Raw genomic sequence first — 16,775 nt, forward strand, 5'->3', positions numbered from 1 at the left:
GTATAATACTGATGTATAATGTAAAGCATCAAGTTTTTTCCCTTGGTATATAACTTCTCCCATTCTAATCTTCAAACTCATGTTTTCTCTTTCTCCTCACTTAATCTATAGGAAAGCCATCTTCCTAGTTCATTTCAGAATTCAAAATATTTGTTTTCCACATCTCATTTTCTTCAGTATTTCTTCTACTGACATCATTGATAGTTGTATCTGCAGTCTGTCTCATTTAATAATTCTTTTCTTCAGTGATCTCATTGCAATTCTCCTTCTTTCATTTTAAACTCATTTACAATAGTCTGATAATTTTCTCAGCTCTTCTTTAATTCCATATTGTGTTAAATTGAAAACATCCTCTCATATATGCTTTATTTGCAGCCCAAACCATTCTGATTTCAGCTCCTGTTTATTACTTCTTTTTTAAAAAATCAAAGCCTTTTGGCTTCATTGATTAGCTTTTCATCATGCAGCAGTTGACTCATTTAATCTCCAGCAGAAATTCCTTTTATTGTTAAAAATGTCAAGAGCACCTGATTATGGTCTGAAAACATTCTTTGGATGAATTCCATTTTAATTATTTTATGACAAATTGATTTAGATAGACAACACATATCATTCCCCGAGTGTCTTTGAAAAAAAGGGAAGTATGCTGCTTTTCCATATTTGAACCCACAAGCATCTCTCAGAATCAAGTTGTCTATTTGAGAATAGGAGACATGTTCACCATGTTTGAATATGTTAAAGGCTGTTATAAGGAAGAGGGAGCACAAAAGGAGATTCCACCTGAACTTTAGGAAGTACTTATTGACCATAAGAGCTGTTCAACAGTGGAACTCTCTGCCACAGAATGTGGTGGTAGCTCCTTCCTTGGACGCTTTTAAACAGAGGCTGGATGGCCATCTGTCAGGAGTGCTTTAATTGTGCTTTTCTGCAAGGCAGGTGGTTGGACTAAATGGCCCACGCCGTCCCTTCCAGCTCTACTATTCTATTAGTCTTTCAAATGGGTGTTTGGAAGCTTTCCTTGGTCTCTTTTCATCTTTTCCTTTGATTTTCCATCCAATGTGGGATTGAAAACCACTGAAATCACCCCAAATACTTTAAATGAACTGACTTGTCTCTCATGGACTAACATTTAACTAAAAGCTGAATTATCCTTTGGTTCTGGGCTCAAAAACAAAAACAAAAATACCCAAGCATATCTAGAAGAACAAATTGACAGCAATACATGTTCAAAATGAAATTTTTGAAATTTGTTCCAAAATAGGGAGAATTTCTCTATCTTGTTCAAAGTACAGGTTCATGTGGAAATGTGATTGAATGGACCTATGTACAGAAGTGAAACTGACAAAAAGATCGGAAAAAGACTAATCAAGAACTAATCTGCTTTATGTTAATAAATCCTATCAGTAATATGCAGTTGATAGGAGAAATAATCTGTTTCAGTATGAAAGAACACTGAACTGTGTTACCTGTGCACTTACCGATGAAGAGCCCAACATAGACTTTGGAGATCTTATCATACCAGCAATGGAGTGCCGAATGGTATCAAACCTAGAAACCTTTTCTTTCTTATCCTAAAAAACAAGGAAGGGAAAAACCATTTGAAATTAAATCAGCTATCCTTTGTAGATTAAGTACTCAATGTTACGTGGGGTTTAGGCTTTATCAAAAGTATTAGGTAAAATTAATTATCAAACTTTAAGGAAAATTGCCTGACTGTTTGCAGTTTTAGCCAAAACCTTTAATTCCGGAAAGCTTAAAAAGAACAAAATGTTTCACAGTAGTCAACAGTTCTAAAATAATAAAGCCAACTATCAACTCTTTCTCTTTAGTCCTTCAGTCTAATCTAGAATGTATTTTTAAATGAATGTTTACAAATCAGCTAAAATTTTATTGCCATTCTATATGTATTTTCTCCCAGTCTTTTATATCATATTTTTGCAACTCAAAAAGGCAAGTTAGGTGTATCAGAGGCAAAATATTTGTAAAAATCATTGGAGAAGATTTACACCACTCAAAGACTCCAGTGTTTCAGGGGTATTGTAGGAATTCAGAAGACCAATGGAACAGTATAAACTTGTTCTTACAATTTTATGGGTTTTACTATATTTTTACGCACATATTTTTGGGAAGTGAATTGCCATATTCACATTTGGCCCTTAATTATGAAAGACAGGCTATGTATTTCTATACATTCCTAAACAGATACCTTCCTGACAATTCTGCAGTAAAATGTCTTAGAAACACAGTAGACTGGAGGTACAAGAGAAGTAGCATTACATCAACATGTGCTCTTTTTATCTAAACGCAGGCTACATTCAGATAAGATACTCAATAGCTTAATGGTTTAATATTTGTTTACAAAGGAACTTCAGAAGTAGTTGATTTCCTCAATTGTATGTACTGTGAGGACCAGAATTAATGATGTCTTAAGTTGAGGGATTTGTTACAGAAGATATAGTTTTAGTCACTCTTAGGAGAAGTTCTGGAGTACTACAAAAGGAAAGAAGATACCAATATATGCAGCTACTCATTTCAAGCAATGAAAATGTTTTGCAGTGAGAAAAATTCCAGTGCCTACTGAAATGCCTTAGTGTTACCAAGTCCACAAACTACAAATGTCTAAAAAAAAAAGCCTGGACATGGAAAATAACCCAGTACTGATGCATCTTCACCTACCTAAAGGTTAAGGACAAGCACAAATCCAGCAATCCAATGAGCATTAACAATTCTCTTCTTTTCCAAGAATATTGTGTTATTCTGTTATTGTGCTATTGTGTTATGCTCCCTCAAAAAGATAGGGGTTGCAAAATTAAATGTGTTCTTGGACTTTCTTTTCAGTACTGGAACCAAACCTTTGAGGTTTGGTTCCAGCTTCCTACCAAATTTATTTGAAACTCTATAACTGATTAGTAATTGAGATATTTGCAGATGTTGAAGAAGTAAGTTTGAGGAATTGGGAAGGGAGCACAAAATCTCTGGATTCCGAAGTATAGTGTCCCTCCCCCTTCATTTTTGCAACACATGCTATACCTGCTGATAAAATTACATCATCAAAATTGGTGGCTTGCTGTACTTGCTAACAAAATATCCACCACAAAATTCTGTAAAAGCTGGCAAATGCTAGTGTGGCATGAAAAACATTGAAGATGCTCTATGTCCTGTAGTAATAATACACTTTATTTATATTCTGCTTTATCTCCCTGGAGGGACTCAGAGCAGATTACAGTACACATATAAGGCAAACATTCAATGCCTTTACGTGACAAACAACAACATACAATACACAGATAGGGTAAAGGTCTTCCCCCTTTTTTTCCATTTCCGGTGTTCCTAAGACCATCAGAAATATGTGTTTCTGATCGTCTTTGGCAATCCCTCTGACACCCCCTTATGACCCTCCAGGGGTCCCGACCCCAAGTTGAGAAATGCTGCTCTAAGGATAAGATAATATTTATAGCAATGTTTAATGTAACTGAGTAAATGCAGACAATTGGGATTGGAATTTTTTGCACTACAGCTTCCATAATCCCTAGCTGTGTCATTCTGACTGAGGATTCTGAGAGTTGTTCCAAAGCACCCGAAGAACCAGCTTTCTCATTCCTCTTCTCAACATGTATGATTTTCTACAACGTATTGTTAGATTATAAGGCAATGAAAACTGAAAATTCAACATTCCCACACATAAATGGGTTAATTTACTAAAACTTGAAAAAAGAAGCCATGGAAATTTCAGACCCAATACACTGAGTTTGATATTGCAGTGAAACATTTAGGAAAACCAGAAGAGAAAACAAACCAATAAAGAAGAACAGATGTAATTTTAACTTCTACATCAAAGTAATCCCGAGACACAGCAATAAACCATCACAACTAATATCTATTCCATCTGCATTCAGGATCCTAAGAAATAAAATGTCCAACTCCCTTTAAACTATCTCGTACCTACCCAAGATGGCATATCAATTTTAAATTACAATCTGTCCAACAATAACACAGGCTGCTCAGAGTCCACTGGCAGGTCGATTTTATATCAGTGGATTAAATGGCTACTTAAGAAACCACTCTCTGCATTACCATGGATACGGTGCCTAATTTTGCTTCTAGGTCTGCCAGGAGTTGGGATGATCAGCTCATTTCACGCACCTCAGGTAATGACAAGATAAAGGGTCTCCTTCAGATAAACGAGTCATGGGGATTAGCAGCAGCTAAATGACTCCTTCTCATATCACTGAGGGGGAAAGGGAGAAGTGATGTATGCATCCTGATGAGCTTTCCTACAAATTCATTCAAGTAATGCCTTAATTTTACATTTTGTGCCCTGAAGATGGATGACGACAATGCTCTCTTAGCTCTTCTATTTTGCCTCGAGTCAATAAATGGATATGCTTATTTCCTTTAAGGATATTAAAATTCACCCATTTCAATATTTTCCACAAACAGCAAGCTGAGAAGCTGCCAGGGGAAGAAAGGTTACTAGACTTCTGCTGTTGGATATAGGAAGGTTGGAAATAGCAGCTAACAAGACTGATACCAAAACTGTGCTATGTTTTAAAAAGATGGCATAATATGCATCCAAAACACAAGCACCATGATAAGGGTATCAGCAAAGAACTATTGCCTAAAGCCATTTACAAGTTTCCGGTAGGGGATAATAACGTTTTCATCATATCTCCCATATGCACTTGAGCAATTGTTTCAATTAAGAGTATGAATCCTGGTATGTGAAACCACTAAGTCACATTTCTTGTATTAATGATGATACAAATAAATTATTTATTTGCCATATTCATATCCTGACCTTCTCAATCCTGAAGGGGACTCAAGAGTGGCACACATATTAGGATTGGCCTGCAAAATCTGCAAAACCCCCCACAGTCTCAAATCATACAGTCTAATCAACAGGCTATCATGCCCTACAAGTTAAGATCACGAGAAAACAAGCAGAGTAAAATGCAAGTCAATCGTAGCAGGTGCAATTTTAACATCTGTTCAGAAGCAAACAGGGAGCTTATAAAACTATACACAAGACATTTGTTTCACAGCATCCCTTGGAAACTACTAGTCAAGTCAAGGAAGGAAATCACAGTAGGAAAATGATAAAATAAAAACTCTCACATGACATAAGAGTACTCTTCTATTACTTGTTAAACACCATGCAGGTCAGACTTCCTGTCATACTGAAAATCAAATATTGATATGCTTGATCACAAAGAATGAAAACAATTCTCTTGAATATTGTGGAATATAAACATACATATGAAGAAACATCTCATCTATTTTGTTTTAGATAGAGATGTACACGCATAAATCAAACATATACCAGACAAAAATGCATCTCTTGATATAGGCAAACGAGAGTATGTGTAGACTTATTCCTGAATAAAAAGGGAAATTACACACCTAGTACCCAATTGAGTTTATCAATAAACAAATGAGCAAACATACTTTCATAGATAACATTGAACGATAATTTGGGCTCTACTCCTTCCTCTATGTTTGGGTAAGAAGAGGAATACAAGACCTAAGATTCTTAACAATGTTTTCCTTTATCAGGTAACCTGTTCATTTCAATGAACCGATCTATAACTGAATCTCTTTCTATGACTTAGACAACTTTGAAAACCACTTGTTCCTTAAACTAATGACTACTTTCTTATTAACACTGAACCAAGCACATTTTCCTACATCATCCATTCACATAAGGGACTGAAGGTTTACTGCCACTTGTCAGTTCATTTATATCTAGCTGGAGTTCCTTCTAATATACCAATCTGATCATGTGAGCTCCCCAAGGTTGTAAAGAGCAATGTAGACCAGTAGGCCAGTTAATCCTCTTAAGAATCTCAGGATATTCTTACAATGGGAGAATAAGCAGGTGGCTTAATAATCTTTTCTGCTATATATCAAACAAACAACACAGTCCCTTCTCAAGGATAGTAGAATATAGAGAAACTCCATTAATTGTGTGTAATAACGATATAATCATCTTCCTTAAACAGAGATTAAAGGAACACATTATTAAAAAGCATTCCACACAATTATTTTATAATTGCCACTACAAAGCATGGAAAATATAAACTACTCATCCCATCCTCCCCCAGTCATTTGTACTAGAAGCACTGGCTGTTCCCTGGTAACAATAGACACTATGTGATCTGTCAAGTCCTAAAAATGTGACCTCCACCAATAGTCTTCTCTTCCACTGATATCTCATGTTAATATTGGTCAGCTTTAACAGAGCAGACTTGAGAGACAAGGAGAACTAGATGGTAATGGAGAGAACTTTCAGCAAAGGAACTTATAATAATACAACATGATAATGAGCTTAGAATTTTACATCAGTTGGGACTTAAATTCCAATTTCCTCGCCGCCAATTAAATTCACACTTCAGGGCCATCACTAAATATCACTGCCTTTTTTTATGGACACTGAAGAAACCTATATGGCTCTAGCGGCATCTTCCTTAATTTCTACTAATGTTATGAGAAAGAGGAATAACATTTGAAGAAAATTCCAGATGGTCCTCACGCTAATGCTCAAAGGCTGAGTCATCAAACCCTTTCATTATGCTGACAAGATAATGTTCCCAAAAGCCAACTGTTAGTTTTTAACAGCAACTTCAAAATGGTAGATGCTTGCCAAAACATAAGCTTCTTCAACTAGAAACGAATACACAAGTGAAAAACAAATCCCATGTGATTAATTGATTTATAATCCTTACATCAACACTTCAAGAAAAAAAGGCAGAAAAGTATCAACAGACTTATGCAACAATTACATTTTTGTATAAGAGCTCAAAAAGTTTCATTAGTTTCATTTGTACTATTCCTTTAAAGGGACATTTTGAGAACTTTATTTAATTTTATTTTATCGGCCACAGTATTCTTTCCTGCTAGACTTTCTGCCAGAGCCACTAAGAATCAGTCACTAAAAAACCTCAAAACATACACAAAAAAACCCCATACACCTTAATTCAATCACTGGTCTCAACTACAATAGACCATTTGAATCAATTGGAATTTGATAAATCATCTATTATGTAATTTTTACTTAATGAATTAGCTTGATACTCTATTGATAGTCTAGCTGGATTCAGTCACTACAGAGGTATTAATCAGTAAATTATTAAAACAACAAAAACAATGCTGCTAGAAAAAAAATCTCAAAAAGGTGGGGTATCTTCAAATTTTCTTTTAAAACATTCCACAATTTAGAAGCAAAATAGAAAGGGGCAATGTGCACATTCATTTCAAGGTGACAGCATCATCAGAAAGGCCTTGACTGTACATCTAAGTTGCTTCATCATTCAAAACTGATTAGGAAAGACGGAAACTAAGGGAGAACAAGTCTTTTTGCTGTAGATTTCTATTCTGTTTGTGGTTTTGGGAATGGACTATATCCTTTTTCATCTTCTAAAGCCAACAGTGATGTTAATATCACAATTTTCAAATCAGGAAAACTATTTGACAGGTAAAATGCTTAGGAATAATCTCTACATACTCACTGGCATGGCATGGAGAAGGTGGGAAAGGGAATAAACAACAACAAAAACAGTTGCAGTATATTATCATGATTATCATCATCATCATTTACATGGTGCTATCACATGTATATGGTGGGTGCTTCACAGTAAAATAAAAAACAGTGAGATCTGCCAAAGGAATGCAATATAAAACACATAAGCCTATTCTCTAACAGAAATACTCCTCTTGGGTCTCAAATAGTCAGCTCTGCCTATCACAAGGCCTTAAGCAAATCAACTATATGCCTAAAAGTTCAAAATTGGAGCTTAGTAAGCCTCTCTATAACCTTTTTCACAGGATTTGGGAGAAGGAACGCTGTAATTTAATGTTTGCTATTCTGAAAAAGAAATACAAATTGAGTACCCGAAACTCTCTGCCCCGGAGTGTGGTGGAGGCTCCTTCTTTGGAGGTTTTTAAACAGAGGCTTGGATGGGGGTGCTTTGAATGCAATATTCCTGCTTCTTGGCAGGGGGTTGGACTGGATGGCCCATGAGATCTCTTCCAACTCTATGATTCTACCCTTCACGTAGAATGCTAAGGACCAAAAAGTGTTCCATAGTTCTGATTTTTTCCCCCAGATTTTGGAATACCTGCATATACATAATGAGATATCTTAGAGATGAGACCCATGTTTAAACAAAAAAATCATTTATATTTCATATACATCTTGTACACGTAAGCTGAAGGTAATTTAATATACAGTATTTTTTAATAAATTTATGCATGAAACATTGTGTACCCTTAATCACCAAAGAATAAAGATACTGTTATCTCCATTGCCCACTCGGGGGAAAAATGATGTTGGAATATCAGACAGGGGATACTTAACCTGTACATAGATATAAATGCCACAATATGTTATCAAATAGTAATATCAAAACAAGTTGAAGCAATTTTACCTTGCAAAAAAATTGTTAATAATTTCGAGCAATGAAATCTTAATTTATGTTAATCACAGTTAAGAATTATAAGAATTAAGAATGATAAAGATGCAAAATTACAATATTGTAAATACTGTATAAAGAAAGTACCTAATGAACACAACTGTTCTGAGCACATTAAATTAGTTTCACTTCCAGAGGTGGCTCACTGACTACCATAGCATCAAACTTATCAATTTCACTTCCTGATCCTGAAACCCAATTAACCTACTGACACAATACCTTGATAAAACAGAAATTACCCAAATGTGATCTGTAATTAATTAGCTGATATTTTTGTTTAAATAGTAGTGCTAATTTGCCAGTTTTTCTCAAAGAGTTTCAAAATTTCTAATTTCATGCCACATGCATCTATATGCAAACAAGCTTTAAACTTAAAAACAGACATAATAGATCATCTGTATCACAAGCAAAACAATCCCACAAAATGTTGCTAGTTACAATGAAATAAGAAACTGAAAGAATTGAAATCTGTACAAATACATCTTGAAATGGAAGTAAAATCTCCTTTTGGGGTTGGTGGAGAGAACTGTGGATGTGAACTACAAAAATTGTCCATTTGTTTTCTGCTTCCTTCCCACATCTTAAGCCTAATGTTGACATTACTGTGTATGTTATTGCTGTTTATTCATTCAGTCACTTCCAACTCTTCGTGACCTCATGGACCAGTCTATGCCAGAGCTCCTTGTCGGCTGTGGCCACCCCCTTCAAAGTCAAGCCAGTCACTTCAAGGATACCATCCATCCACCTTGCCCTTGGTTGGCCCCTCTTCCTTTTTCCTTCCATTTTCCACAGCATAATTGTCTTCTCCAAGCTGTCCTGTCTTCTCATTATGTGACCAAAGTACTTCATCTTTGCCTCTAATGTCCTTCTCTCCAGTGAGCAGTTGGGCTTTATTTCCTGGAGTATGGACTGGTTGGATCTTCTTACAGTCCAAGGCACTCTCAGAATTTTCTTCAAGCACCACAATTCAAAAGCGTCTATCTTCCTTCGCTCAGCCTTCCTCATGGTCCAGTTCTCACATCCATAGGGTACTATGGGGAATACAATTGCTTTCACTATCCGGATCTTCGTTGCCAGCGTAATGTCTCTTCTCTTAACTATTTTATCAAGATTGGTCATTGCTCTTCTCCCAAGAAGTAAACGTCTTCTAATTTCCTGGCTACAGTCTGTGTCTGCAGTAATCTTTGCACCTAAAAATACAAAGTCTCTCACTGCCTCCATGTTTTCTCCCTCTGTTTGCCAGTCATCAATCAGTCTGGTTGCCATAATTTTGGTTTTTTTTTAACTGCAACCCAGCTTTCGCACTATCTTCTTTCATCTTGGTTAGAAGACTCCTCAGCTCCTCCTTGCTTTCAGCCATCAAAGTGGTATCATGTGTATATCTAAGCTTGTTAATGTTTCTTCCATCAATTTTATTTCCAGCCTTGGATTTGTCAAGCCCTACACATTGTATGATGTGTTCTGCATACAAGTTGAATAGGTCGGGTGAGAGTATACAGCCCTGCCGTACTCCTCTCCCAATCTTGAATTAGTCAGTTGTTCCATGGCCTGTTCTTACTGTTGCTACTTGGGTGTGGTACAGATTCCTCAGGAGACAGACAAGGTGACTTGGTATTCCCAAGAACTTGCCACAATTTATTATGATCCACACAGTCAAAGGCTTGTGTATACTGTGTATACGCTGTGTATATATATAAGTAGAAATTTTAGTCAGACAATTGACCCTCAAACTTGAGTTGACATTTCTATGGGTCAATGAGTCCTCGTAGACAAGTTAAATATCAGCCAACAATGTGATGCGGCAGTTTAAAAAGCCAATGGGATTTTGGCCTACATAAATAACAGTATAGAATCTCAATCCAGAGAAGTCATTCTACCCCTCTATTCTGCTTTGGTCAGACCACACCTGGAATACTGCCTCCAGTTCTGGGCATCACAATTTAAGGGAGATGTTGACAGGCTGTAAAAGTATCCAAAGGAGGGAAGCTAAAATGAGCAAGGGTCTGAAAAACAAGCCCTATGAGGAAAAGTTTAAAGAGCTGGGCATGTTTAGCCTGCAGAAGAGAAGGCTGAGAAAAGACATGATGGCCATGTATAAATATGTGAGGGGAAGTCATAGGGAGGAGGGAAAAAGCTTATTTTCTGCTGCCCTGGAGACTAGGATGCGGAACAATGGCTTCAAACTACAGGAAAGGAGATTCCACCTGAACATGAGGAAAAAATTCCTAACTGTGAGAGCTGTTCAGGAGTGGGACTCTCTGCCACAGAGTGTGAAGGTGGTCCTTTCTTTGGAAGCTTTTAAACAGAGGCTGAATGGCCAACTGTCAGGGGTGCTTTGAATGTGATATTCCTGCTTCTTGGCAGGGGGTTGGATTGAATGGCCCACAAGATCCTTGCAACTCTATGATTCTAATGCAAGTCCTGTATCTTAACTTTTATCAAAAGGGAACCACCCTCTTCTCTGAGCTGGGATACCTTTTTGAATGCCTGGGTGGGAAAATAGTAGGAACAGCTGCCAGGATCAGCTGGCCCTGAGGTGCCATTGATGTTTTCCTCCTCTTTGTAAAATGATTTTGACTCCAAAACCTAGTTTCAATTTATACACAAAGTCAAATTATATGTAAGTATATAAAGCATTCACTGTCTTACATAAATATTAAGAACTACACATTTTTGAGATCTTTATTAGTAGGTTTACTGGCTTCAGATTACAAAATCTGACTTCTAACTGCTTAAATGCACAAATTACTCTCAACTCAAAAATGGTGGGGATTCTGCTGAATTTCAAAGTAACTTTGCCATATGACACAGGAAGAAGGATTGCCATGATTCTAAAACATGGATATACAATATGTGGTGAACTTCATGTTCCATTACACCCAACATTGGCTATGATTATTAGGAATGATAAGAAATGATTTAATCTGCATCTAGAAAGCCACAGGTTATCCGTACCTGTTTTAAAGGGACTACAAGACTACATTAATATGGACTTCTCTCATTCCTCTCAAATCTCCATAATAAAGTATTTACTGGAGGAGGGGGTACAGGGGGAGGGGGTATGATGCAAGGGTAAGTATCACAGGTGTCAGCCGTGAATTGCTGATACTCCAATTTAATATCAGTTTATAGCTATTGAAGTACATGGGGGAAAAACAAGCATCATTCAGTCAGTTTCTAACTTATTTACTAAGTAGTCAAAATCCTTGGCAGTTTAACACACTGAATATAAATGCTAGGGGGACTGCACATGATTTGGTTTGGATCAAGTTCTAAAACTACATTTTCAGTGGGAAAACGCAGAGTCAATTAAGCTGCCTTTGCAAACATTAAGCCTGCAAGCTACCTAGAATTACCACATTCTCCAACTAACGTTTCTTCCCCTCAGTTTTCACAAGCAAGGTTATTAAAACATTAGTTAGATATGACCGTCTGGTAGCTCTACTCTGCTCAGAAAGTCATGTTGAGAGATACTGAAAATTCTTTATCTCAATAAAACAGAAGCCTGATGGAATTAACCCTGATCAGCTTTTGCAAGATAGGGAAGGAAATGCATTTTAACCAGTTTAGCTTTTACATTAACTGTATTAAAGGATAAATCGTACGCTTTCATAAACTGAAACAGAAAAAGATACAAAGTCTGAATAGATTAAAACGAAGGTTGCTATTTCTGGCAGGCAGCCAGCACAACTATGAATACATATTTGACCAACAGGTCTTTGATAGTTATTTTAATGTCTATGTGGACAATGTTTTCTTACTGTGTGATTTCTTATCACTTAACATTAATTTCTTAGGACTATAAACTATGAAGTACACTAAAATAGAAAAAAATGTTAGTATTCAGTCTATTTTTTAAACAGGATCTTAAGTACTCACATAATGGAAGTCTCTATTTTTAGTTTCAAAATATACAGGAATAAATTAAATATCATAAATTACTGTTTCACATCTTAATGCAGAAAAAGGACAAGAGTCATTCAACATTACAAACCACCAGCAGTCTCACTATATTCTGCATGAGTCAGGATATCCTCATCTGGAGTAATAATAATAACTTTATTTATACCCCGCCACCATCTCCCCCAATGGGGACTCAGGGCAGCTTACATGAGGCCAGGCCCAAACAACAAATTACAGCAAAATAAAACCAAAAACACAGGCAACAAACCACATCATAATTACATAAAACATAATTACATAAAACAACATCATAATTACATAAAAGATATGAATATATTGACAATATGAGATTACAATAAACACAGTCTCAGTGACAATGAGTGGGCCGCATGTGCAGAATAAAATGATTAAAAAACTGATTAAAAACTCAGGTGAGATAAAAGGAGGAGCAGGTTATTTGCGGATCCTAAATAAGGTAAGCATGTCAAGTTCCCTGGTTAGTTTTATAAAATAAAGCTGCCCTTGGGGTGTTAAGACTGATAAAAGATCTATTTTTGCAAACCAGGCCCAAAACCTGGAAAAGGTCAATGTATGCAAGATTCCCTGAGGGTTTCCCTTTGAAAGTTGTCAAAGGAGTACTAATTACTTTTGTGAATCTGGCACAGATCATGATATCAGGATAGTTTATTAATGGTTTTTAACTCAACAATTGTTGATGGCATACTTTCATATCAACCTTGAGCCATAACTAAGCATATGAACATGTAAAACACATTATTTTGAAGGTAACATAAAACGTATTTATTTGTTATTTATTTATTTACAGTATTTATATACCACCTTTCTCACTCCTGGGGGGGGGGGGGCTCAAAGCGATTTACACATAAATAACTTAATTAGCTATTTTGGATAATATTGCTAAGGGAACAATACTTAGCTCTCCAATAGGTTCACATGAGTTTCTAGTTCAACTAGATTCAGCTTTTAGGTTGTATTTTGGAAACTAATGACATAACCAGTATAAGCCATATTCCAGTATTTTACAGTCTATTCAGTAGTCCATCTCTCACTGCAGTTGTTTTATTCATGAGAAAAGCAGCAGATATGAAGAGGAATACTCCTGTGTATTACAGCTTTACATCTCAAGCAAAAAGTGGAAAATTAGGGTCTACCTCACATGAGAGCCCCCATGGATAGAGAAGTCTCTTCTCTTCAGATACAATCATTACCAAGCTCTTAACACATTCAAGAAAAAGGCAAACAAAGCAAAAGCATTTTCTTAAATAAAAAGACTAATTAAAACTTTGGTTTCTTTACAGCAATAACTATTACAAGAGCTACTAGAACAATGTTGCTTTGACAGAACCTCTACTAGGAGCAGCCTTGATGACAATGACAACAAACTTTGGATATGCATCAGTGCTGCTCACTGCGCACTCCGGCAGGAATCTTCTCTCCCAAACCTCATCTAGACGGTTGGGAAAACTTTCAGAATAGTATAAGAAACAGAAGATGTCACAAGGAATTTAGTGATATTCCCATACATATTTATAGATACTTGACCAACAAATGCAAAGCCATTCCTTTGATGGAAGGATAGTTAAGAGAAGTGGGTTCATTGGATCATATTCTAATACTCTGCCTGTAAATTCATCTGTAATTCAGTATTTTGAATATTCTTTTAATGATTTACTCATTGACAACACAACTGAAAAAGAATAACTGATTTCAAATATTTACAATAAAATTATTCATAAAAAAACAAATAACTATATTGTAGACAGACAGCTTTAACATTCTTACCTTATCTCTAGTAGATGATGATGCATGTGTTGTATTTGTTGTATGTGTTTGTGTAGAAACTGCGAGGGATTTGGAAGAAGGTGGAAGAACCAGAGTGACCGTTTTAGCAGGAATTGCAGGACCCTTAGATTCACACTTCTCACGTGGAGCACAGGGTTCAGGCTCTGCCTGCAATGTTGGACACTTGCCGCAAGTTCTGCCATGTTTTCCTAAACATTTGCTGCATCTCTGGTCCATAATGGATTTTACCCCTTTTTTATTTTTGCTTGTTAAACGTTCCCTTCCATTACTGATCGGCAATACATCATCTTTATCATTATGTTAAATGAAACGATCATCAAATGAAAAGAAAAAAATACTATAACCAGAGTAAAATCTTCAATTTTGTTAAAGATTCTCAAGGGGATTAGGAACTGGCAGTCAGAACTGGTTCTCTTGTGTAGGCTGATAATACTGCAAAGCAAGTATTGGTAGCCAATGCTATCCTTTACTACAGTCACTTCTTCCACTTACTTATAGGTTCTCCACAGTCCTTGCTACAATACATGTTAGCAGTCACTTAACTCCATTCTGATTCATAAGGAAACTCTTTGATAGTATAGGCAGTCCCTGGGTTACCTACATAGGTTTGTTCTTAAGTTGTATGTAAGATGGAGCAGGTACATTTGTATATAAATTGGAACAGGTCCAGTGTGAGCTGATGGCTGGCTGGAATGCGAGGGGAGCGCTGCCACCCCCAGGCTATAATGTGCATGCTTTGAAATTTGGACAAAAAATGTGCACTTTGAAATTTGGCCAAAAATTATGCAAACAACAGTTGTTGCGTGCTTAGAACTCCTTCTTTAAAAAACAAAATAATTAGAACACAAAAGCTTCCAACAATGGAAAGGAAAACCAGAGAAATAAGTAAACCTTTCTTTAGGAGCCTCTCCTGTTTATCCCATAGCAGCCTTCCTGGGATGCATCTATACTGTATAATGAAAACAGCTTGACACCACTTGAACTGTTCTTGCTCAGTGCTATGGAATCCTGGGGGCTGTAGTTTTACACAGCCTTTAGATTTCTCTGCCAAAGAAAACCACTGTTTCACCAAAGTACAAATCCCAGGATTGCTATTATTGAGCCATGGCAATTAATGTGGTGTCAGACATGAAGGAAAGGAAAGGAAAGGTGGGGAGAGATATAGACACAAAGGAAAGGAAAGCTGGGGAGAGATATAAACAGGGAGGAAAGGAAAGAGGGGGTAGAGATATAGACAGGGAGCAAAGGAAAGAGCAGGAGAGAGGTAGACATACTCAGCACTAAGATGTTATGGCAGGGAGGGAGGAGAAAGGCTCGTTTGTAACTAGGAGTCGTATGTAAGGCGGATGTTCCTAACTGGGGGACTGCATGTACTCCAGGAATCTAAGAAATAGTTCCATTTTGTTAAGGATACAAACAAGCAGTTCTTTCAGTCTCCACTCTTTAGCTTCCACTTAGTGATGTAATAGAACATTTCAGAGGTTGACTGTTTTCCTATGTCACTTTGAATATGAAAATTCTGCTGCCGAAAAGGTTCAGAACACTTGCATGCATTCTACTGCGATGGAGGTATGGTAGGGACAGAGTGTATGATAGAAACAGAGGTAAAGAAAATATTTCAACTCTCACAATGTGTTTCTTTTTAAAAACATAAAAGAATTTAAATCCAGCAGTAAGTAATTGATTTTACCAAGCAATAGCAAATCTTGGCATATTATATTACAAAAGATGAGGAGTAAATTTCAATTCCCAGTGTTGGTGGGATTTGGGATTCCCTAGCTCCACTGTGAATCTATCTAGGCCTCAAAAAGGTTCATTTATCTCTCCCATCCAGCCCTCAAACTGGTTCCTTTATTCCTATCATCATTACCCACTGATTTGCTTTATCATTTGGGGCAATGTGCATTGTCTTCTGGACTAGATGGATAAGACAAGGCAAGCAGATGCCCTCTTTCTCTTACTGCCTGCTCACCTGAAAAGGTAAAGTGAACAGGCAGAAAGAGCAGTAATGTGAGACAGAAGGCACTGGCTGTAGGATGCATAACTAATATGGATCTCATTGAATGCTAAGTGAAGCCAACACTGACATAAAGAATGCCAAGCCTAAAAGAGTACCTTTGCCAAAACTAGAAATAGTATTAAAGTACTAATATAACAGTGTGGTAACCAAGGTTGTAATTGCTCCAAGAACATCACCTTGACAAACTGATCTCAATGGCATGTGAGGCCCCATCTACACTGACCATTTAATGTAGTTCAAAGCTAGCTTCAAACTGTGGAGGTCAAACAACGAACACCCACAAAAGCATGCAAAAGGAAGTCCTTCACATATATCAGTCCTCTCTGGTTTGTGCAATCACCATCCAGGTCTCAAACAAGTTCCAATATTTCCTATGTAATAATTTGCACAGCAAAACCACTTTCTTCACTACTGGTTTGAAATGATATCAAATTGTAAAGTGCAGGTGGGGCCTTAACCATGGAAGTTAAAGTGGCATCAAACTGCATTAATTCCACAGCACCTTAGTCTTCCCATTTTGACAATAATTAATTTCTTGAACGAAGAACACAAACTGCCCT

General features: G+C 36.8%; 1 protein-coding gene across 3 annotated transcripts in view; it reads right to left on the reverse strand.

Annotated features, from left to right (window-relative positions):
• FER (FER tyrosine kinase) overlaps positions 1-16,775 on the reverse strand; it is a 150,268-nt gene that overhangs the window by 97,862 nt on the left and 35,631 nt on the right. For 2 of the 3 annotated variants that reach the window (XM_060761882.2, XM_060761886.2), the window contains exon 11: positions 1,479-1,571. In XM_060761882.2, the coding sequence (XP_060617865.2) occupies positions 1,479-1,571 (93 nt within the window). Of the gene's footprint in view, positions 1-1,466; positions 1,572-16,775 lie in introns of all 3 variants that reach the window. The other variant, XM_060761884.2, reaches the window with a different exon arrangement.

Source organism: Anolis sagrei, chromosome 2, assembly GCF_037176765.1.
Source record: "Anolis sagrei isolate rAnoSag1 chromosome 2, rAnoSag1.mat, whole genome shotgun sequence".
Lineage (NCBI taxonomy): Eukaryota > Metazoa > Chordata > Lepidosauria > Squamata > Dactyloidae > Anolis > Anolis sagrei.